Source organism: Anabas testudineus, chromosome 6 (genome assembly GCF_900324465.2).
Source record: "Anabas testudineus chromosome 6, fAnaTes1.2, whole genome shotgun sequence".
In the NCBI taxonomy this organism is placed as follows: Eukaryota; Metazoa; Chordata; class Actinopteri; order Anabantiformes; family Anabantidae; genus Anabas; species Anabas testudineus.
In genome coordinates this window covers 436212-461345 of record NC_046615.1, presented here as the reverse complement: position 1 = coordinate 461345, position 25134 = coordinate 436212, and the positions used below count along the sequence as shown (strand labels likewise).

Below are 25134 nucleotides of genomic sequence, written 5' to 3'. Positions count from 1 at the left end.
ATTTTTAGGCTAATCTGATCAAGTTAGGTGTGGATGCTTAAGGATGATCTGATGATCTCATGTTGCTGACCTTGCAGGAACCTCTCAGTGTTCAACACTCCAGGTCTCAGCAGAAAGCCAAGCAGAGCCAGAAAAATGTTTAACATGTCCACAAAACCCAACCCAACACCGAAAGTTCCTCAACCAGAGCGACTGGATCAGGTCTATGAGGCACTAAAGAAAGGCCTTCAGTAAGTACAGGCTACTCATCACAACTGTTTCATGAACGTGCCCCTAAAGGTCCCATAAAATTCTACTTCCTGGAAAACTGAAAACTGTACAGGTCAATACAGATGTTTCAGCTTTTCTGTCTACTATTGTACACAAAACGGTTGATCCCTTCATAACCAATAGACCACTGCTTTACACTTAAAGAATAGATTATTATTCTGGTGAATGGTCTTATCCAATTTCTTGCGAAGATGCCTGCCCAGAAAATATGGCATTTTCAGCCAGCCTAACCCTCTCCAGTGGTAAGACAATCCGCTTACTAACACTACTAAAGTTCTGTTTTATTCATCCAGCAAATTATTGCTAATATTCACTCCTAAGAGCGAATATTAACACACGTAATATTTTTATAAGAAGTGATAAATGGCAAGCAATAGGGATAGTAAAGGGAAAAGTCAAATAAACTTCAGCACGGAAAACCAAGCACAAAAAAACTGGGGAGGATGTGGTTCAAGAGGAGTCGTCTACCAATCATGCGATCGGTGATTTGATCCCTGGCTCCTCCTCTCGAAGTGTCCTTGGTCAAGATACTTAACCCTGAGTTACCCCCGGTAAATCAGTTCAGCTGCATGGCAAGTCTGCAAACGCTGTGTGCCTGTGTGCGAATGGGTGAATGAGAAGTGTAAAAGCTTTTGCATACCAGTTAGGTAGTAAGTAAGTATTTGCCTCCTTTCAGTTTTTTTTTAAATATCTGTCTCAGTTAAATGATTCAGATCATCCAAAATATAATCAGATGCTACAAGGCATACCTTTAACTGATTTGACCATTTCTCTATTTGTGTTTGTGTGTGTTTCTGTTTCCACAGGTCTTACCTGCAGGTTCATCAGATGGACTTGGACAGCCTAAGCAGACAGATGAAAGAATCAAAGAGGAACTCCAGACTTGTATGTTCTAAAATGTTATGAGTTAAACATAATAAGTGAAAAGGGAAACACAGATCTCTCTGACATGGGTACAAGACTTGTTTATTTTTTATTTTATTTTATGTGTGACTTAGATGTTTTCATAATGTACTATTTACAGTGGCAAGAAAAACTTTGTGAACCTTTTGGAATTTCATGGTTTTCTGCATTAATTTGTCATAAAATGTGCTCTGATCTTCATCCAAGTCACAACAATAGAAAAACACAGTCTGCTTAAGATAATACTACACAAACATTATATGTTTTCATGTTTTTATTGAACATAACATGTCAACATTCACAGTTGATTCCCCCAATCCCCCCCAATGACTTCTCCAAGAGCTAATTGGAGCCAGAAGTGAGCCAACCTTGAGTCCAGTCAGTGTGATGATATTGGATGTGTTGCTGAAAGCTGTCCTGCCCTTTAAAAACACACACCAGTTTTGGGTTTACTAGTTTCAAGAAGCACTGCCTGATGTGAACCATGCCTCACAGATAAGACCTACGATCAAGAATTGTTGACTTGCATGAAGCTGAAAAGGGTTACAAAAGTATCTCCAAAAGCCTTGATGTTAATGTGTCCACGGTAAGACAGACTGTCTACAAAAGGAGAAAGTTCAGCACTGTTGCTACTCTCCCTAGGCGTGGTCATCCTGTAAAGATGACTGCAGAATGCTGAATGATGTAAAGAAGCATCCTAGAGTGTCAGCTAAAGACTTACAGAAATCTCTGGGACATGCTAACATTTTTGTTGACATCTACAATGAGGAAAACATCAAACAAGAGTAGAGTACACGGGAGGACACCACGGAGGAAGCCATTGCTGTCCAAAAAAAATATTGCAGCACGTTTGAAGTTTGCAAAAGAGCACCTGGATGTTCCACAGCACTACTGGCAAAATATTCTGTGGACAGATGAAACATTTGAAAAATGTTCAAATTGGGTTGTTTGGAAAAAACACACAACACTATGTGTGGAGAAAAAAAGGCACAGCACACAAACATCAAAACCTCATCCCCACTGTAAAACATGGCAGAGGGAGCATCATGTTTTGGGGCTGCTTTGCTGCCTCAGGGCCTGGACGGATTGTTGTTATTGATGGAAAAATTAATTCCAGAGTTTATCAAGACATTTTGCAGGAAAACGTAAGACCATCTGTCACCAACTGAAGCCCCACAGAGGATGGGTGATGCAACAGGACAATGACCCAAAGCATACAAGTAATTCAACAAAAGAATGGCTTCAACAGAACAAAATACACCTTCTGGAGTGGCCCAGTCAGAGTCCTGACCTCAACCCGATTCAAATGCTGTGGCATGACCTTAAGAGAGCCATTCACACCAGACATCCCAAGAATATTTCTACACTGAAACAGTTTTGTGAAGAGGAGTGGTCCAAAATTACTCCAGATCGTTGTGCAGGTCTGATCTGTAACTACAGGAAACGTTTGGTCAACCAATTATTAAGTCTTTTTCCACCCTGCACTGTAAATGTTTACATGCTATGCTCAATAAAAACATGAAAACATGTAATGTTTGTATAGTATTCTTTTAAACAGGCTGTGTTTTTCTATTGTTGTGATTTAGACGAAGATCAGAGCACATTTAATGACAAATTAATGCAGAAAACAATGAAATTCCAAAAGGTTTACAAAGTTTTTCTTGCCACTGTAGTTACATAGTTTGGATATGTGGCATATCCAACACTAGATTTTGACAACTGTAGTAGAAAACAACCAAAAGTGTTTACTTGGCATGAGGCATGACTTATTTACATATTTTGCTGCCACTTGATGATAATGTCAGGGATACTGATGATGTGATATTTCTGCCTCTTCAGGGTTTCCTGTATGAACTGGACAAGGTGAGCTACTGTGGATTTTAAATGTTGTAGTTTGTAATCATATCAGCTTTTATTGCAAGCTAAAGGCTTCCTCCGTACTTACCTGTAGCTCGATAGAATATATATGTAGAATGTGGAATGTAAAAATTCTACAGTCTTCAGTGGCGGTAGAGCAGTCACCGACCTATCATGGGATTGGTGGTTCGATTCGGGGTGTTAGTGTGAGTGCTCGTGTGATTGATAGGTAGGATAGGTGAATGAGAAGCAGTTTAAAAGTGCTTTGAGTATCAATAATGTAAAAAAAAGCAATAGTCATGTTATTGTCACCACTCTTCTCACCTCCTTTTTTGTAGCACTAAATCTTCCTAGTCACTTCAGCTTCACTATTTTGGCCACAGATGTTTTACATTAAAATCATAAGTAGCAATTTGATAGAAGATTTGAGCAGATGACAGGGAACTAGTAATGTTGCATCAAAGGAAAAGAAAAGTAGGCTCAAAACAAAGGAGAACAGAAAATCAGATATTTAGTTGAAGACTGCACGGTCAAGGGTCTTTACCAAAAATGAAAGAAGGGAGACGGATGGATGGATTGAGGCTTTTTAAGCACACCTGCTTACATTTGTGGGGGAAGGTTTTTGTTATGAATGATGTATTTAATAGAATAACATATAGAGAGAATGGAGAGTAAGGGGTACAAAGGACAGGTAATAGGATCCCTTTTATGAATGTATTTTTCTTGATCAGAGTGGAGTGAGTAGCTATGCACTGATACAACATTGTTGGTAGCTGTATTATTGAGCCATGGGTGTAAGCATGGGAAGAATCAGTGAGAGAAGGTGAGGTGAATGAAGAAATTATTAGAATGGTAATCACACCACAGCTGTGGTGGTCAGAGGTAGAGTTTTGGCTGAGAATGAGGTCCAGGTTGTCAGCAGCTTTGTGGGTTTGGGGAGTGTGTATATAAATGTCAGAATTGCAAGGAAGTCGGCATCTTTATGTTTGTCAAGGTCAGTGTTAATGTGTCTCAGAATGAACATTAGCCATTGCATTAGTTAGGATCCAGATAGATCAGATAGTTAGTTTTTACTGTCTTAAATTAAATTCTGGAGTTCTTGTACAAATGTACAGTTCTTTTCTTTTGTTGTTCTTCTTCCTAATCTCATCTTCAGTATCAGTGTCAGTGTTTTAATGATCTATAGCTGTGCTGGCTTGAGCCTTAAAGTAGGAATAATTAGTCTGTGCTTCCCTCTGACAGCAAGTGAAGGTGACTGAGAGGTACATAAGACGACTGGAGTTTCACCTGAGCAAGGTAAGACCATCATGATCCTGCCAAACCATCTGCGTTATTCCTAAAATTTCTCAATTTTTAAAGTGAGTTATGCAATTCAATTTGAGTTTATTTAGATTTAGGCGAATCACAACAAAATTAATCTTGAAGTACTTTACAGTGAAGGATTTAAGACCTTACATAATATTACTATACTTACTATATTTCAGTAAGATCAGAATAGAAGACTAGGATAGAAAATAGAAAGAAACCCCTGGGGCCTGATGGAAGGAGAGGAAGATGGAATAGCTGGGTGCCTAGAGTGCTCTTCAGGATAAGGTAGTGATGGGGTGAAGAAGGGTTGCGTGAGCGTAGGTGTGAAAAGCAGAATGACAGAAACAGGTGATATTTAAAGAATGAAATGAGCTGATTGGCTCATAGGGTTCATTACAGAGGACTTGGAGAAAAGCGGAAAGAATTGTTATTGGTTAGACATTGTAATGACAAATTGAAAGCAAGGAATTTTGACAGCGGGGGGAAGCGGAATTAACGGAATAGATTAGGTATATAGGTATAGGTATAATAGTAGGGAATGAGTGTAAAAAATGTATATCTTCCTTATTGAAATTTCATCAAAGCTTAATATAAAAGTATGTAGATAACCCAACAATCCCACTTGAACCAGCGTTAAGCGACAGTGGAGAGGCTAGTCTTAAAAGCAGAGATGCTGTCTGCCTCTTGAACGTGAAATGGGAGCTGGTTCCACAGGAGAGGAACTTGATAACTAAAGGCCCTGCCTCCCATTCGGTCTGGTGTGTTCTGCTGACACTATGGGACAATGAGGTCTTTAATGGATAGAGCCTGATTATTAAGTGCGTAAGAGGGGAAGGATTTTAAATTCTATTCTAGATTTTACAGGGAGCCATCGAAGAGAAGCTAAAAGAAATATGAACTTGCTAATGCCAGTCAGAACCCATTGCTCCAAGTTCAATGGCTGCATCATACTAGTGGTATATTATAGTATCCCAGTCTAAAACAAATGCAAGGACCAGTTTTTTAGCATTATTTTGAAACAGGATGCTCCAAATTTTATTAATGTTTCTCAGGTGAAAGAAGGCATATATTCTGGTCAAAGGGTTAGGGTTAGAAAGGACATTTTATGTTACAGGACATCCATGCCTTTATGTCTTATAAACATGCTTGTAGTTTGACTAATTGAAGTGTTTTATCTGGTTTCATAAATACAACTGTTATACAGTGCTGAATAGAAGCCTGGGGTTGTTCTTATTTGCCTTTATCAATGATGAGTAATATGTGCTTGTAGCATTACACAGGGCTTTTAAAAAATAAATTATTAATCTGTCTCTCCTGGCCAACAATTCATCTAAATTAGTGGAATGCCACCTCCTTTCCAGCTTTGGCAATGTCTGCTTTAAGCTACAGATTTGTGAATCTTCTACCCAAGTTGGATTTAACTAATTGACAAAATGCAAAAAATGTACCATAAATCGCTTATTTCATAGTGATTGGTGTCAATTGTTGCCACCATGAGTAGCAGTGCGGTCATGACATTTGATCATTACAACAACAAATGCCCTATAAATCACCATCTGGGGCTGAGATATAAACCTTGCTTACATTTCTCAAGGTTGAAACCATAAAACAACAATGAACAGTTGTTGTTGCAGGATTTTCAGCTAGGTTGTTGCTGTGTGCTGTTTACACACAGGTGATTAAACAAGACTTTTTTTTTTAATACCTGTTGTATAAAGTGGCTTTTTAATATGTATTTCTATTTTATTTCTTAAAAAACAAATAATGTATTATCAGTGGCGAGCAGAATAAAACATAAACCTTAACTTAATCTACTTCAGTTATGGCTAAATTAATATTTTGGTCCTGAATATAATACTGCTTGCAAACCCTGCTTGCTATGTGACTACTTCCCCAGATTGATGAGCTATATGAAGCGTATTGCCTGCAGAGGAGACTCAGGGATGGAGCCAACAAGATGGTGAAGGCATACACTGCCTCTCCAGGCAGCAAGGAGGCCAGGGAGAGTTTAGCCGAAGCCAATAAAGGATATAAAGAATATACAGAGGTAAGACAACAAGAAAAGCAGATTGGTGGGATAGATAGATAATTACTCATTTCATGAGTAATAATAATAATAATAAACAGTAGCCTAATAGTCTTTAATGAGTAATTATCTTCTAATTACTCAAGATTATTACTGTGTAATGACACTAATGTGTAATGTGCCTGATTTATAGCACTATGGTAGCACTAGCCCAACAGTTCAAACCTGCAAGGTAGAAATAAGTAAATGAACGTCCTCACTCTAATCATTGCTGTAGAACATGTGTGTGTTGGAGAGTGAGTTGGAGAACCAGCTGGGGGAGTTCCACATTAAGATGAAAGGTAAGAATAACGCATCACCCTCTTTGGCTATTTTATCTCCTTTTTACATTCCTTTCTAGCCATTTCATTTTTGCCATTGAACATTAAAAGTCACATACTCTTGATATTGTTGATGTTTTTATTCCTCTTACAGGTCTGGCTGGATTTGCTAGATTGTGTGCTGGTGACCAGTATGAGGTTAGTCAATGTTATATTTTGAATAATGATGCACATTGTGTTATTTAGCTTGTAGACTGTTCTCTGTAACATCTGTATATTTTGATTTTGTTTTTTGTTTTTTTTGTTTTTTTTACAAAATTCAGTGTACACCTTTAAACTACACTTCACAGGAGCAGAATTATTTTCATAAAAGGTTTATGGAATTACATCAAATTCAAATTGGAATCAGAAATTGATTTTTGATCGCCTAATCTTTTTTGATTGCCTAAAATACCATGCTTTCTCTCTGACTGCAGCACTGAAACGTCTTTTTTATCTGTAGGCCTTAAAATCACAATCTTTTTATATCTACTGTCAGAGGCCAGGTCTGAAAATAACCTTCAACATATTTGACCCTATTTAAAGCCTGTGCTTTCTTTAGTTGAGTAAATCACTTACATTAAAGACATGTTTTCTCTCAGTTGTGGACAGTGAAATCAGGTGCCGTGGACTGTTTCAACACAGTCAAAAATTCAGTTTAAGAAACTACACATCTGCATTATTTCATTCCAATGCTGTGTTTGTGTACAGCTCTTTATGAGGTATGGTAGGCAGCGGTGGAAGCTCCGAGGCAGAATAGAGATCAATTCTAAACAGGTGTGGGACAGTGAGGAGATGGTTTTTCTGCCACTCATCAATGAGTTCCTTTCTGTGAAGGTCAGTCTTTTCTTTGTTTGTTTGTAATTACTTTGGATTTTTATCAATGCTAAATTCTGATTGGTTGGTCAAAGCCTTATGTGGAAAATATAATTGATGAAATAAAATTGCCTGTAGTTGCTAGTTGGTGCTCTGAAATTAAATGATGAAATTATGTAAATTGCTTTGCAGTGGTTTGAGTGAGAACAATAACATAACTTTTGCTCTTGGATTCTAACAGTGTGTACAGCTGACTGATGGATATGCACCTGTTGAAGCTGGAAGATAGCAATAGGATCAAACAATATTTCTGTGATCTCCTAGGTGACAGAGCTGAAGAGCTTAGCCAATCATGTGGTTGTAGGAAGTGTTTCCTGTGAGACTAAGGACCTGTTTGCTGCACTACCCCAGACAGTTGCTGTGGATATTAATGACCTTGGGACTATTAAGCTGAGCCTTGAAGTCACATGGAAGTAAGTTTTGTTTCTCCATAAGATACTGAAAATAAAATAATACATTATAAAGCTATTCATTAACAGATCAACAAATAAATATTATATGTAATATTTATTTTTTGTAAACTACCTTTTGCCCTCACCACCCTCTATCTGTTAGTCCATTTGATAAAGATGACCAGGGCTCAGTGGCAAGCACTATCAACAAAGCTCCAACTGTCAGTAAGAGGTTCTCAACAATCTTCAATCAGAGCCCCCCAGACACACCGTCTTTACGTGAACAAGCCTTCTATGTGAGTACTTTTATATTCTAGCATTTCTTTTCTATCTGTTCACTTGTTTCACTAATGCTTTTCAAAAGATTGCTGGTATTTTGTGCTAATAGACACTACCTATATATTGATACTACCTCTCAAATGAGGTAGTTAGACAAGGATCAGCTCAATGTCTTTTGATCATACACCGTAATGCAATGCACCAAATGTGTTTAGTTTTTCTAGCTTTTTAAGGCTATACTTTATTATAGTTTATGTATTGAAGATAAAAAATGACTGATGTGATTTTAAATATTTCTGGAACTGGCTGCTGTTGTCTCACAGACAACAGAAAGAGACAAGCTTTCATGGTTTAGAATCAGCGTGGTGCATGTGAGTTCAGCCAAAAACCCTGGGCCCTAACTGCTTCATTTCCCTCTGTCCCAACTGCTGACACTCTGACTTGCAGTCTCTGCCTCGAAGTCTGACCAGGCGGCAGCACTGGCTGCTGCTGGACATCTTCAGAGACACAATTAGCCAGAACTGTTCCTGTAGTGACAACTCACCAACAAAACAGCCCACTGCAGTAAGTCACAGTGGAATAGAAACCCCTTTAAACGTAGAAATACAGTCCACTGGTATATTGAGTAGTTACAGTAATGATGGTGTAGGACCTAAAAGTTTAACGTAGTTTTTTTCTTAGTTTTTTTTTTTTTCATGGTTTCATGGAGCCACGAGCAGATTTCAGATTTATCAAACAACCAGACCAATTCTAAACAAACCACAAGCAAGAAAAGAGAAAACAAAGTGAATGATACAATTATTAAAATTCAGGGTTTTCCATGAAAAGTGCATCCTACAAGTTGGATCAGCTTGATTTGCATTTCGTACCATATGGCCAAGTATCTCCGACAATACAAAAGGGTTGAGATGTGACTGCTTCTATCCTAAATTGTTCTGTCATAGTTTTGGCGGGGTACTTTGGGTCATTGTCATGTTGCAGGATGAAATTGACTCTGGACAGAATTGATCTTTTTGAAATGATAGCCTTCCTTTCTCCTGTACCACAACCAAATCAGCTTCCACAATGCTTGACACCCCATGTTCCATTTATCCATACATTATTTTTTGTCTTCCTCTTTTCAATGTCTGCGTTCTATTTCTTTCTGGTGACACTGGTCTTTTGTGGGCTCTATTTAGAGACAGTTTGCACTGCTACATAGTGTTGTATGATTTTTGCTAGTTTCCTGTCTGGAATAGTCTTAAATTTCCAAGAATACACTCGAGTAAATTTGTGTCCATTTTGAGTCTGTAATTGAACCCACAATTGCTGATCCACCAGGCAATAGCTAGTTTAAAAAAGACCAGTTTTATTGCTTATTTAATCAGTGCATTAGCAAACACAATGTGCCATCAGTAGACAGAATTATGATGTTGTAAGGATGTTTGTAAATAGACAATGTAGATCAGGGGTGTCAAACTCAATTGCACAGGGGGGCAAAATCCAAAACACACTTTAGGTCGTGGGCCGAACAGGATAAACATTTATTGAACACACTAAAACTTTTAAAACTTTTTCTTAACATAAACTTTAAATAACTTATAATATTTTGCTCTCTACAGAAATATATCCTGTCTAAATTATACAAGTTAGAAATAAAGTAAACATTAAAAGAAGAAACATTCAAATTTCTTTAATCTTATGTCATTTTATATAAAAAAATAAACTTAAATTTGAAATATCCCAAAAGATTTTGCTTTCCATAAAAATATATCTTGTCAAAATTAGACAAATTCAAAATATGAACATGCTGCATAACAAAACCTGGAAATATAAATAAAATTTGTGCTTTTCAGCAATAACAAATCCAATTATGCAGTTGTCTTTGCTCTCATTTTATCAGAGCTGAATCTTTTTTTGTCAACAAGTTTAGTTATATTTATATATTTAGTTAGTTTAGTTTATATTTGTACAGGAGACGACTCCTGTGTGCTGTTTTGTTAGTCTTCATCACTGAAAACAGCTTCCCACTAAGATTTGTGCTACCAAACATAAACAAGGTTCGAGCCGCATGTGGACGGAGCTGGGACATTTCTGCGGGAATGGAGTGAATAAACTGTGCAGCTCTGCAGTGTCCTACATTACCTTCAGTCATTACACTGCAGCTCAATCAGCTCCATCTGAATCTGCACAGGTGCAGTTTACACATCGACGGTAAATGGGTTGCGAAGCAACTCAAAATAATTTTCTTGTTCATCAAAGTCACCATAGCTCCATGTGAACTCAGTTTATCAGCAAAGTGCGTATTTGGGAACACTGCTGTAACGATATGGTTCAACATTACTTGGCATCCTGAGTACTAGCTTCATAATAACTTGCAGCATCATAAACTAGACTTGATTAACGCGGAATGTGTTCGGCAAGGCAGCTGAAGCGCTGCATTATGGGATCTGTAGTTTATTGTGTTACCAGCGCTTCATATCGCCGGAACATTAATAATAATAATATAGAAATGATCTCGCGGGCCGGAAATAATTACACGCCGGGCCAGATGTGGCCCGCGGGCCGTGAGTTTGACACATATGATGTAGATCATCACCTCCTTACACCTATGTTGATCAATTTCATTGTATTTTAATATACAAAAAAACATTTTTTTCTTGCAAAAGTAAGGACATTTCTAAGTGGTAGCTACAGACTACCAAATGGTCAGTGGTAGTCTGTAGCTCACTCTGTCTTTATTCTAACTTTTGAAACATGTTCTGCTCTCATTTAGAACATGCTGCGTCGTCATGAAGAGTTTGAGAATGGAGCAGCGTGGTCTAATTCATCTGAATCTTCAGATGACTCCTCTAGTCCTCAGCTGCCTGTAGGAGGGCTACGCAACTCTACACATGATAAGGTAACACACAAAATACTCTGTATGTTAGATATGATATACAGTCTTGTGCTGTTACTATTGTACAGTTATCATTCTATGTACCTTTTTTTCTATTTATTACTTGTGAAGGATTGGTCTGTAAAGTGTTTCTTAAATGTGTGCTTACATTTATCAAATATCTGCATTCCATCATATTTCGGCTACTTCCTGTTTATAACTCATGGCTCACAGCCAAGGGACTTTTGCTTGGTAGGCAACTATAAAGTGCTTACTTCCTTCCACAGCTGGTTCTGGTAAAATGGTTTGTTATTAGTTCTAGGGAGTTTACACTCAGGTTCATAAAGATAAGAACAGTGACACCATTTTCATAAATCTGGTTCTGTGTGCCACTACAGTAGACTTGAAATTACAACTAACCAACATGTACCTAAAATGTAGACCACTGGGATTAATTTAAGGGTTTTATCAAACATATTCCAGTGTTGCAATTAAAATAATAAATTATAGTCATGATTTAAAACTTTGCAACAAAGTTTTAAAGCAAAGGTTGAAAGGTTGGTTCCTAATCCTTTGCACTGAAATCTAGAACCCTTAAATCACCAGGAGCTGGCCTTCCTCACTGTTGTGCTTTGTTTGCAGCTGTTTTAAGTTGGTGGGGGTGTTTTTGTTCAATTCTGATTACATTTTGTGGTAAACCCTCTCTATTTAAGACTTCGCCAGTACGGTATTGTTTTTGTTATGACTAAAAATATCAAATAATTAATGAATTTCCTAGAGTTTTGAAAAACACATAACCAACACTGGAATGAACATTGGTTAAATCATATTTAACCAATGTTAAATATGATTTAACATTTTATGATTTAACAAATTTATGATTTGGTTTAGATCATCTGAGCTTTTTGTTGTTGTAAAACATGTGTGTTCATTCATATTTTGCTGTCTAGGCAGTTGTGTTAACATCAAAGATTCAACCAGCTATTACAGGAAGTTCCTTTCCACAGCCTGACATCTCATTTTGCATCAGAGACTCTTCCTCCTCAACTCTAAACTCCATCCACAAAGCCAGCACTGTCAGTGAGGTTAACGTAGACAAACTGCAAGCACAGAGAAACAGGTAGTGTTTAACTTCACTTTATCATCATATTCATGATACTAAATGATTACTTGTATATTAACCCATAAGCAGAGTTAGTATGAATTTTAAAACCATGTAAATAATTTGCTCCTTTAATAAATAGAATTACTGAAATATGAACTGATTTACAGGGAAGAGGAAAACGACACAGTCACTGTGATGACAAAACCTGACAGTGAGGAAGAGGATACAGGGAAACAGTCTTCGAGTTTAACTGTGGATAGGGTAGTTAACAACAATCACACCCCACGCAGATACTCGCGCTCTCTGAGCCACATTAGTGAAAGCAGTGCTGATGGCATTGTGTTGATGGACAGGTCAGTTGGTGTATCAGGGGAGGTGATGTCATTGGCCTCTGGAATCTCCATCAATGACATTGAAATGGAGATGCCCAGAAGTCCTAAACCATCCAGCCTTGCTGACACGGACACAAACGTGTCACTAAGCAGACTCTTCAGAGAAAACACAACAGTTAATGATGTCACAGATGAACAATCAATCAGAGAGCAACAGGATACATTCGGCTCAGATCCCACATGTTACTCTCCCAGGACTGAAGGAATTAACCCTAGCACTCCCTCACAAATAAACAGACATCCTCAGTGCAACACACTCTCAGAGAGTGGGGATGTGACATATGTGGCACGGCGAGTGCCAGTGGTGGAGGAGATGCCAATTGCCGATGCAGATTGTGTGTCCAGAGAGAGTGATGGTCCAGTGGAAAATGGGCTGGAAGACACCCTGGGAGCAGTAATTTCCTCTTTGGATGATTACAGAGGACAGTTCCCTGAGTTACAACTACTGGAAGAAGAGCTGAAGTTGATGCAAGTTACACTGAAGGTGAGGATATATCTTTCAAATGTGATCTTAAAGTTCCCATGAATATAGTATGAATGTATTTATTCTGAAATAATTGGACATCCATTATTCTAGAAGACTCATTTTGTAAATTATTACATTTAAATTCTATTTAGTTATTTGGCAGACGCTTTTATCCGAAGGGACTCTCAAGTGAGGTACAAAGCAAGCAAATATCTAAGCCAAGAGCAGGTTGTTTCACCATTGTGGTACCACAGAGCTGAAAAGTTGAGCTGTGATCTTTTAAGGTGAGGTGAGGGGACCAAATAGCTGTTGTTCGCTCGCAGAGCACAGTAGAAAGGTGAAAGGGATTGTAGACCAGGATCAAGGAGTTTAGGTAAGCCAGTGCTTGAGTTGACCACTTTGTAGGCAAGACTCAGGGGTTTAAAGGTGATGCAGCAGCTACTGGAAGCCAGTGCAGAGATCTGAAAGGTGGTGTAATGTGTCCTTGTTAGCTGATCAAAACTGAGAAGTGTCGCTGCATTTTGGAGTGGTTTGAAGGTGCATGCTGGAAATCCAGTCAGTAAGACCACATATGACCAGAGCATACACAATGAGTTGTGGTCTGAAAGGTAGGGTCTGTGTATGTGTATGTTCTACACTTACACAGATGTAATGACATACGTGTGACTGTTAGCCTGTGTCATGACCATGGATTTCTGTGTGTGTGTAGGGTGGCAGGCACAGCCGTTCACCCAGTGTGGTTAGCCTCACAGTGGAAACAGCTCTGGGCAGCTTTGATTTCCTCAACACGTCTGACTGGGAGGAGGAAGATGAGGACAAAGGTGACAAGAGGAATAGAAATGGCAGGTCAGTGCAAAATAGTTGACAGTTTACAAAGAAACAAAAGTAACCTCAGACACCTGCCAGTGTCAACTAAATAACTTGTTATTCAGTTGTATTTATTCATAGTAAGTATAGGAAGCAGACATCCAGAAACACTTTCTCCTGCTGTAGAATAATCTTGATGTTATTGTAGTATCACACCGCCATCTAGAGGAGCTCCATGTACCATGACTGTAGCACAAACTAACTACTATTTACAATAGTGATAACATGTGAGCAGGTTGGAAAGACACGTTCTCGTCCATATACATATATTACCTAATTCATAACTTCCTTGAAATACAATAAAATATAACTTCACATCCCAAGGATTTATGTTAATGATTTAGTGATAAACTTTTTGCCATCTCTTGTTTTTTTAATAGTATAAACACAACTAGTCTCCGCTGATGTTAGCAGGTGGTAATAGCATGCATTTATCCTACTCTTACTCTCCCCTATTGACTCAAAGGCAGAAACTAGACAGATAGAAAGTATAGAATTGAGATCAGAGCTCTTTATATTCTTTATATATCTTTAGATTTATACTGTGTCACTGTCCTCTAAGCTTTTACATGTTTTTATTTTTTTTAGAAGCTTTAGTTAGTTTCATATTGATGTTAACCAAGTCCAGTGTCTTCAACTATCACTGAAGGCCTTCTCACCTCCATGATTATGTTTCATTGTTAATAGTAGTCTATTATTCTCTAGTTTTATTCTGTTTCTGTTTGATGCATTTTTAATTACCCCTAATGATTACCAATACACACCAATACACATAACTACCCCTTTAGGGATCAGTAGGTGTTACCTTACCTTCCTCCCTATTGTAACTAAGCAAACACTAAGCTCCATAGCTTTGGTAGTTGCTCTGTTTTGTGAAGTTCTCAGTACTAGCACAAAGCTTAACATGTTTATTTTGCTGATTGACACAAAGTGTCGACTAAATTAATATTATTAATGAACTCATTTCTGTTTTCGTAAACTATGATTGGATTATTTATAATACTGGGCTATATCAATTACATCTCAGTTTAGAGTTGTCATGGCAGTAGGTTTTGACTCCATGTTTCTGGAAAGACTTGAGAAGTAGAATAGGAAGAGTCTTTATTGAAGGCAGGTGTTTATAGGAAGGAAAGCCTGGGTAGCACTGCATAAGATGAAAGGTTAATAGAGGAGGTGAGATTGAGGATTCAGGGAGGAAAGGGAGCAGGCAACAGCAGTAGTTTGAGGTGAGCCGTAAATCTTCCAGAGGTCCTACGTCTGTCCACAATCCAATAATACATTCAGTTTGTCATTGCAAAGGGAATCAGGCAAAGCATGCAGTAGATACATTTCAAGATGAAAAATGAAAATTAATTTAAAGTCCAGTTTCAACTGAGAAAGATGTCAGGAAACAGACTGGGGAATGCTTTACAGGTGATGCAGCTGAATATGCATTAGTTCATCCCCTACCATTTACTAGATCACATGATACAGAAAAATCATCTGGGACAGGATATGCCATTTGAGGCTGCAGGAAACATTATTTTGAACTTGAGTGTGAATTAACTGATGGTGGCATGGACTGTAAAGGTACACTGACAAGCATTTTACAGTGTAAGCCATTTGTTTGGAGTCCATCCATCCAGTTGACTACAGACACCAACATTTTAATAGTAGCCTCCTATGACACAGTGGATGTGATAAAAATTAACTTTCTTCTCTTCGCTTCTTCTTGTACATGTTTAGGTCTGTGGAGAACAGATGCTGGGAGAGTTCTTCCTCACCCACTTCCCCCCTCAGTACAGGCTCCAACAATCTAGACTGTGCTCTGGTGGTCCACTTGAAGAACTGCAGTGCACAACTATTGGTAAGAAACTGTTCATTGTCTAGTCTTTAGCTACCATAATGCACATGCTTGTGATACTGGAAGAACAAGACCCAGAGGGACACATCTGGTTTTAGGATTTGGGTAAGATAATTTATCTTAACATGCAAGTGGCTGGATCAGGCTTTCGTCCAATTTCGTCTAATGTCCAGTTGCACATCATAGTGGTCTATTGGGAGCCTTCCTTGCCTTATCAATTGTCTTATCACATGTTGCTGATACAAATCTGTAACCAACATGTTGTACATATTGTGTGCAATAACTTTGCTCAAATCTGAAACATCTATTAAATATTTTTTTCTTCCCTGTTTCTCAGGCAATAACAACAACACAACAGTAAATTTAAATCAAATTTGAAGGATCATATACTGTACAGTTCTGTGGAAAAAAATATTCAAACCCCACCTGATTTTCTCTCTTTCTCATACTAAAGAGTTCTAACCTCAGCCAACACTAAATACAAGTTTTAAATGATTATTGAATTTTCTGAAGCCAAAAGGTAGTTGGTTAAAGCTAACATTTCTAAACTGAATTTTCTTGGAGGTCTCTCTCCCCACGATAAAGGTCAGGTTTAGGGTTGACTGTGGGTCAGTTCATAATCGGCAGCTGTCAATGAACCCCAGGGTTGTGGGTTTGTTTCCCGGTTCCACTACGATTTCTTGGCACATGTTAGTGTCCCTGTGGCAAGACACTGTCCCCCCCTAACCCTTGGCAACATACCTAGGTGACCCTCAAACTTTTGGAGGAATATTCTGTGGACTGAATCAAGATGTTTGGAAGCCTGGGTTTCTGTTACAGCTGGTGTGAATAGAACACAGAATTCCACAAAAAGAACATCACAATAAAGCATGGAAGTGGCACTGTAATGTCGTGGAGATACAGGTCCAGCGTGACAGCCATAATTGAGGAAGGTTAATCATGAATACCTTTCTCTTTAAGGATCTTCGGAACATCAGGTCACCTGTCTGTGAGTCGAAGCTCAACTGGGTTATTCTGCAAGACAGTGATCCCATTAATAAGAGTTACTGGACCTCTGAATGGCTTACCATTTGTATTTACTGTTTGCTCAGGTTACCTTTGTTCTATGTTAGAGTTTGAGTTTGATTGAAGATCTGAAACAGTTTAATCTGAGATACACCAAAAGGAGGATCACTATTTTTTAACAGCATGTTACATGATTGCACCTTTTTTTTTATGAACTATATATATAGCGTCTGGGTATGTTTGGTCCTCTGCGGTGTGGAGAGATGTACGCCTTAGACAAGCTGTTGAGAGAAAGCAGAGTGCTTGAAAAAATCCGACACATTACAAAGGACAACCCACAACGCTTCAGACAGCCTAATGAAGGTAAGTTCTAGAATCTGTACATCTGCCTTTATGTGTAGAGGAGCTAATGAGTAAGGTCAAGTAAGGTCAACATTACTGAGTTACAGAAAGGAACCCAACAATGGATAGTGAGTGGTCCTTAAAGTTGTAATAAGTGCAATGAAGTGAGTTGACTTCCAATGAAGAATGAAGAAATTACAACTTTTACAACAAAAATTAATGAACTCTTCCCTTGTTCTGTCCTACTTTATCTCCATCACAGTGATACCACAGCTGGGCCTGTGCCAGGGTGCTGTATTACTATGGCAACAGTGCGTTGGGCAAGGCAGTGTGTACAGCATCACTGCTGAGAGCTTCTTGGTAACACTGTCTACAGCTTACTGCAGCATACTGCCTGAGAAGGCAAGCAACTTAGCTGACACAGGTATTACAACATCTGTGTGTGTGTGTTTGTGTGTGTGTGCACAGTGTGTTTATGTGCATGTGCCATGTTAATGTGTGTTTTTTTACAGTGTTCCTAAGTCTGGTTGAGCGAGTGCTGGATAAGAGGTTACCACGGCGAGGAAATAACAGGGGCAAAGTGATATTGACGCTGTTCCAGCTATGGAGTTATTTAGAGGCAAACAGCATAATTGACATGGAGACCCACATCGCTGAGCTGGCAGAAGAGGGTATTACGCACACACACAGATATTTTTTTGCATGGCAGTCAGTGTGATGACACTCATTGACATAATGCATTCCTTAGCCCTCAACTGTCACGTAGTCCGTGTTAATCTACTCTGTTTCAATTTTTAATTTATCACGTGTACTGCCTTACCCTAACCCTAACCATCACAACTAAGTGCCTCACCCTAAACTTTACTCTAACCAAAACCTAATTCTAACCCTAACTTTAAAACTTAGTCTTCACCTCAAAATTGCTCTTTAAACACCCTCCTGATTGTGAGGACCTCCTCCTCACTCCTCACTTTGTAAAATGTACTCAGTCCAATTTTTGTGTTATGTTTCTCACAATGATAGCCATACAAAAAGACACACACACACAAACACACAAACACAACTACATTAATGAACCACAAACGTCAGTGAGTAATTAGTGATAATAACCAGTGATAACTTCCCTCCATCAGTGTGGTTGGTGCAGAGGCTGGCATCAAACAACCAGGATGTTATAATGCAAACTCTGCGGTGTCCTGCAGCGTGCAGTCTTAGGGGAGAAGGACTTCATGCTGTGGCCAAATTAATGAAAGACTCGCGAAGTAAAGTGTCAGCCTCTGCCAGCTCTGTACTGAGAAGTCTGGCTACCCAGCCCAGGCAGAGAGAGCAGGTGAGAAGACACTGCACTGAGTGTGTTTGTCTTGAATGTTCCCCTCAGTTTTTCTAATGGTAAATCTTTCTTATAGTAAGTAGCGTTATGACAATAATGTATTTGACTATTAATGACAATATCACTAAATTGTAACCAGAACCTGTAGTAGTGTAACATTTTATTGTGTAATTGTGAAATGAATTTTCAGTGCACAAACAGTAAACATTTTGCTTTGTTTGTACTGGCATTACCTTTTATCAGCTTGCCTATAGAGCAATCTGATATTCTGCAACAAGATTTAAAAAACAAGGCTGATAACATGGGACTGGGCTCTAATCAAAAGCCTTCAGTCATGCACTCACCCTAACCAGATGCCCACCCTGAGCCTGGTTCTGCTGGAGGTTTCTTCTGTTAAAGAGATTTTTTTCTCTCCACTGTTACTTGCTGTGGGATTGTTGGGTTTTCTACACAATTTTATAAACTATACAAATATTACTATATTTTTACATGTATTGTTATATTCTGTAAGGTCTTAAACTTAACATTGTGAAGTCATTTGAGATGACTTTTGATGTGTTTTGGTTCTATTTTAATAAACTGAATTGAATTAAATTAGAAACAGAACAGGACATTACATAACAACATATACTGTAACCAGGGGTAGCCTGCAGTCTGTACATCTTTATTTTAGACAGTAAACACTGTACATTCTCTTCCTTAGGCTTTGGTCAGCTGTTTGGAGCTGCTGGAAGATGAGAATCTGGACACTAGGGTCTGTGGATGCAAAGCCTTAGCTTGTCTCAAGGTACACGCACATACAGTTTGTCAGAAAGACAAAAGTAAAATAATAATTTTAAAAAAACTGTGGTGAACTCTTGACCACTGTATTTTATCTGTTGTCATTGCAGGCCAAAGAAAGTATTGACCAGTTAGTGTATCTTTGCCGGACAGACAAAGATGAAGTCAGAGATGCTGCCAAACAAGCGCTGCTAATGCTTGGTAATAATAACAATCATTTATTAGACTTACACCTGTAAAAAGCCGAAAATAGAGTTATTATTATCTTAACTGCAAATACAAATAAAGTTTATGGTGTATCTTGCTTCAAACCTAAATTTCAGTGTAAGTTAATACACATAGTACTTTACTATGGCTTTGCCATATAATACATTTTATAATAATAATAGAATACGTTTTAAAATTAGTTTAAGAGGTACTGGTAAGAACTAAGGTCAGGGGTCTGCCAGTAGAGTTCAATAATTAGCCTATGGATTATTTACAGTGCCCAGAAAAAGTATTCTTCCTTCCTTGGAAATGTTCACCTTTTTTAACCACAACAACAACATTGTCCAACACTTCCAAAGAAAAAATCAGGTATCTAGAAATAAATTAAACTGTAACTGCAGCAGTTATAGTACTGAACCTGTAAGGTAGAGCCGTTGTCTACCAATTGTTGGGTTTAGCTTCTCATGTCAAATGTTCAAGTGTCCTTGGGTAAAAGACTGACCCCATGTTGTCCTTGCTGGGTCAGCCCTTAATGATGATGTAATAAAATACAATTTGTATATCAATTCGTAGAGATATGTTTTTTCCTGTCAGTGGGTATTACGTTCTCATAACTGGTAGCAATGATGAAAGTCAGGTGCATATTGAGAATAAAGTACATTAGTTGAGATAGTTATTATTGTACTCCCACATAATGCACTTGGTAGTTCTGGTGTATACTTTATTATTTATTTTCATAAGTTTTGCTTTTTTTCAGTTTTTTTTGCATACTTTCATTTTCGTTAATTCATTGATATGTCTGTTACATATGATATTGAGATTAAGACAAAAATAAGATAGACAAGCCTTTCTTGTTTTTGCCATTAGACGTCCAACAGAAATGTGTAGATGATTAATAAATTAGAGGGTGAAGTTTTTTTTTTTTCTGTTTTTTTTTTACTTTCTCCATTTTATCTTGTGTGGAACAGGTGAGGAGGGGAAGATGGCCCACAGACATGTGGAAATATCTCAGAACAGCATACCGAGACTCTTCACTCCAGGAAGCATGGCCAGCACAGCTTTCTAACAGAGCACACACACAAACATACAAACTGGGTTGCAACAAATTCAGACAGTTAGCAAAACACTATATGAAGACTGCTTTCTTACAAGGCTTTGATACAATGTCATAGGAATATACTGTATGCTGTTTTATCCCATTATTACTACATAAACACACAGCATGTGTAATTCACAGTATAGACACAGGATACAACAATATGCACATCAAGGACAGTGACTCTGTTTAACACTGGGCAAATATTTAAAGTCAGTAAGCTACAAACACAGCAGTTTCTGTTTATCAACTGTATCTGCTGTACTACAAACTACTGTAACTGCTGGGAGAAAATCAGTTTTAAAGTTTACACTTTACAGAGTAATGTTTAAGACCTTACTATAAGTATAATTGTAAATAAAAAAATTATACAATTTTTTATACAATTGATCGGTTATTATATAACCCAACATTCACATTTGAGAAAGCTTTAGGCAACAGTGGAGAGGAAAAACCTTCTTTAGAGAAGGAAACCTCCAGCAGAACCAGTCTCAGGGTGGGCGGCCATCTGCCTCGACCAGTTGAGGTGAGTGGAAAGAGGAGAGAGAAAAGAACAGCAGGCAACAAAAACAAAAAGCAAAAACATTGGGCATTGGGTAAACTGAATTCTGGAGATATACAGCTCCAAAGCCGAGGATGCCTGACTAGACAAACTTTAATAATTTCAATTTTTATAACCTTAACACCAAAGACCAACACTTTTAGTTTCTTGTAATTTTGATATCAACATCTTAAGTGGGTACATGAATCAGCAGGTTTACCATTGCATTATTGGCTAAACATTTGTGATAAGTAGTGATTAAATATATGATTAATATTCTATACTATAAACATATGATGTCCATCTACACATATATGTGAAAACATACATGTCTGCAATGAGGATGCTGTGGAAAATAAGTACTTGACAATGACACTGCAGAAGGTGATATTACAAAACTAAGCTGAGCGATAACTGAAAATATGTTTCACTCAGCATGCCGGTTAGCAGAATGACCTTTCCTCACAGCTACATGGTTCAATGTAAATGTGAGCATGAATGGTTGTTTGTCTCTCTGTATCAGGCCAGTGATCCTGTGATAGATAGCCTGTCCAAAGTGTACCCCACTTCTTTTTCATAGCTGGGATCACCTCCTGGCCCTCCGGAGCAGGAAAAGCGGTTTAGTTGATGTATGGGTGAATTATATGCACATGTTTATAAATCTGACAGTGAAGCTGCCATCCTTCAAAAAATTATGATAGGTGTGCAGGTAGGCCTTCACTGTGGGACGCAGGACCTTGTATTGTGGCCTACGTAAGAAAACTGTAAATACACTAGCTCAAAGAGCTACAGCCAGAAGTATGTTTCAACTGGTAGACTTGATTTCTATCTGCAACACTGTTGCTTATTAACTGTGAAATGTATTCCAGTTAAATAGATAAACATATAAGCCTTTAATTCAGTCTCTCACAGATATTTATGCTAATTAAGGACAGTTAAGACTATTAAACACACACTGTAATTCTGAAAGGTTGTTGTTTCTAAACTTCACTTATTCTTTAAAATGATGATCTTATTTTTTACAGAAATGTATAATCTGGTTATATACCACTAAAATTTATTATCATGTAACTGTAAATTGTTTATGACCATCAGTCCTTACTTGTATGTGTAAACTTTATTTAATGAGATGTATTTTTAGTGTTAAGTTTAGTGTCATCATTAATTTTTTCAACCAAGCACTGTGGCACTTAACTGTACCACTGACGTACTGTATATGGGGTGACATTCCCATTGAGCATATATATTTTGGCATTACACCCTGTGCAGACTGTTGTGACGTTGCTAAGACTTTGTCTTGCGTAAAAACAAATTACTGAGTTGAGATACTGTAGGTTCATCCTGTCTGGAATCAGTCCAATTGAAATGTAATCAGTAACAGCAGTATGTCAGAAAGTGAATCACTGGAAGATTTCTGGCTTTCAGAAACAATATGGTGACATTTATTTGTGTTATTCATTGTCATTTTATGAATGAGTGTAACAGGAATACAACTAGATTTGTACTAGAAATCATAAATTATCAAACAGCCAATTCAGTATTTTTTAATGCTCTTGAACATATTCAAAAATAAGCACATTGCACTCACCAGATAATAAAACTGAAGACCTAACAATACATAATACAAGTTGTTTAATATGTTTATGTTAACATTCTGATGAGTTCTGTAAATTTAAGATAACCAGCACAGTGTGCGACTACACAATGGAGGATTACCAAACTTAAGCATGTGTTTGTTATTGGTTGAAAACATTCTTCAGTCTTTAAACAGTATTACTATTTCTAAGGAAGTGACAAGTGTTAGTGTGCGCTGTGGATTAGTTGGTTAAAGTCTAGTAAACTAGTAAACTGTCTAGTAAACAGGAGATCCTGGGTTTGAATCCCAGCAGTGCCTTTATGGGCGGCAGTAGATCATATACTAGTTGTCTACAAACCCCAGGGTGAGTGGTTTGATTCCTGGTTCCTGCCTGCTACTTGCCAAGCTGTTCTCCAAGGCATTGAAAACCCATAGTAATGCCGATATGTACTGTCTGGCAGCTGTCCAACTGCAATTTACCCGAGGGGATCAAGAAAGTAAAAAAAAAAAAAAGTCACACTGAATACTGAAGCATCATACAGTCTTCTCTTTATAGTCATCCAGTTTAATGTCTGGCCTCAGTGACTTTAGTTCTTTGTTGTCCTCTGTCTTACTTTCTGAAGCCACCAGTATGTCATTCAGTCACTTTAATCTAGATTAATAAATGTTCATACAAAACTGACAGATCCTTAAAATTTGGTTTAGAAATTCATATTCCCACCAAGATAAAATGTAATAGTTTAGGTGGTTCACTGACTACTCCTCCAGTGCCATCATCAGGTCAAGTTTCAGTTTGACCTCTGGTCTATAACCAATAGCATGCTAACATGGTCAACAAAGGTGTGCAGGTGTGCCTTCCTATAGTCTCACAGATACTTGTATGATTGTAGATTCTGTGTTTTATCTGTTCATCTTTTACCACTAGCCAGAATTGTTGTGTGTGTGTGTGTGTGTGTGTAACACCTCTTACTCAACATAAGACAAAATTGTAGCAATAGTAGTTTGACTGCAGGCAAATTTAGCTGTACCTCTCTTCTCTAATTTGTGAACATATTACTTGTTCAAAGCTGTAGTTAGAATTAGAGTATGCACATGGGATACAGCTAATGTCTTTAAGAATTTAGGTTCAGGTTCATTTTTAAAGTGCCAACCCAGTTTACACCCCTTAGATTGGCCTAGATGTTCTTATCAAAACTAAAGTGTATTGAGAATCTGCTTCCACCTAACCACACAAGGAAGCAGGTTGTAAGGATGTAACTTTAACTTTTTGATAGAGGATCAGGACCATGCCAAGAAATACATGTTTGACTTATAACCTATAAAGACAGAATATTCATATTAATTTAAGAAAACCGATTAAAATCACTATAACTTGAGAAAAAAAAAGTCAATATATATTTTCCACATTAATTAAACCTAATTTTCCTAATCCTCTATAAAAATCGAATTTGCATATTTCTTGAAAGCAACAAGTAATTATTTCAATGTCACATTGTTTGTATATATATTGGCTAACACTGTATGCAATGTATTTACCATTATTAGTTTCTGTAGTACAACAATCTGCAGCTTTACCTCTGCACCTATGAAGCATTCCACAGTGATTAAGTGCCTTGGAGGTTTATAGTAACAGAGATAAGATAAGACCTACTAGATGACATAGTTTATTTAAGAATGAAGAGAGTGTGAAGCAGTGAGAAACAACTGTAACACATTATACATATTTTTAAACAAGCCTGATAAAAACCAAATGTTTTTTGTTCTTCGAAGTGTATATCCAGGCATTCTGGTGTCAAATATAAACAAACTATTAAAAATGTGTTCAATATTGTCTAAGCGTACACTGTTTTTTTTTAAATTATACTGTGATCTGCTCAAGCATTACAATACAAATGACAAACTGACATTTGACCTTTTTGAATTGTGAATGTTGTCAGACTGTTGTTTTAGGCTATGTAAGGGCATTATTAGATTTTCTACTTCTTTAACTTCTACAACATTTATGCTTTGAAAGAAGGAGTTAGGTTGTAAAACCAATAAATGTAAATGTAAACCACTTTCCATCTACACTAAACAGATGTAGTGTATGACTTATTGAGCTGGCTGAATGAATAATAGAAAATATCTAATTTTGCTGACATTTATTAACAACAGCTGGTTCACTGGAATGTTTTAAGCTCAGATATAGAAAAAAATAACAAGGATCATAACAGGTGTCAGGCTAAATTATGCACTGAAAAATAACAGTGAATATTCAAATTAATTAAAAACTTCCTTTAGCGCAGAATACGTATGTTTGTCTATTGGATGTCACTTTGATTATTATTGCACTTAATCTTAAGTTTACACACATGCACTCAATCTTACAGGCCTACAGCAAATCAAAATCTGCATATTAATCACTTATAGGCTACTCATTTGCCATGGCATCACGCATCTTTTAAAACAGAACGCTTT

General features: G+C 37.6%; 1 protein-coding gene across 5 annotated transcripts in view; it reads left to right on the top strand.

Moving 5' to 3' along the window:
* Positions 1-24508, top strand: part of ripor1 (RHO family interacting cell polarization regulator 1) — a 49568-nt gene extending 25060 nt beyond the window's left edge. For 3 of the 5 annotated variants that reach the window (XM_026365537.1, XM_026365536.1, XM_026365538.1), the window contains exons 3-25: positions 78-230; positions 1077-1155; positions 3013-3036; positions 4273-4326; positions 6236-6385; positions 6642-6705; positions 6839-6882; positions 7435-7560; positions 7864-8012; positions 8155-8287; positions 8718-8834; positions 11026-11151; positions 12078-12247; positions 12400-13108; positions 13800-13936; positions 15683-15803; positions 17033-17168; positions 17410-17571; positions 17660-17818; positions 18281-18477; positions 19181-19264; positions 19368-19458; positions 20433-24508. In XM_026365537.1, coding sequence (XP_026221322.1) covers positions 78-230; positions 1077-1155; positions 3013-3036; positions 4273-4326; positions 6236-6385; positions 6642-6705; positions 6839-6882; positions 7435-7560; positions 7864-8012; positions 8155-8287; positions 8718-8834; positions 11026-11151; positions 12078-12247; positions 12400-13108; positions 13800-13936; positions 15683-15803; positions 17033-17168; positions 17410-17571; positions 17660-17818; positions 18281-18477; positions 19181-19264; positions 19368-19458; positions 20433-20530 — 3283 coding nt within the window. In that variant the 3' untranslated portion in view covers positions 20531-24508. The remainder of the gene's footprint in view (positions 1-77; positions 231-1076; positions 1156-3012; positions 3037-4272; positions 4327-6235; positions 6386-6641; positions 6706-6838; positions 6883-7434; positions 7561-7863; positions 8013-8154; positions 8288-8717; positions 8835-11025; positions 11152-12077; positions 12248-12399; positions 13109-13799; positions 13937-15682; positions 15804-17032; positions 17169-17409; positions 17572-17659; positions 17819-18280; positions 18478-19180; positions 19265-19367; positions 19459-20432) is intronic. The other 2 variants (XM_026365539.1, XM_026365540.1) reach the window with 2 other exon arrangements.
* The last annotated feature ends 626 nt before the right edge of the window (positions 24509-25134 follow it).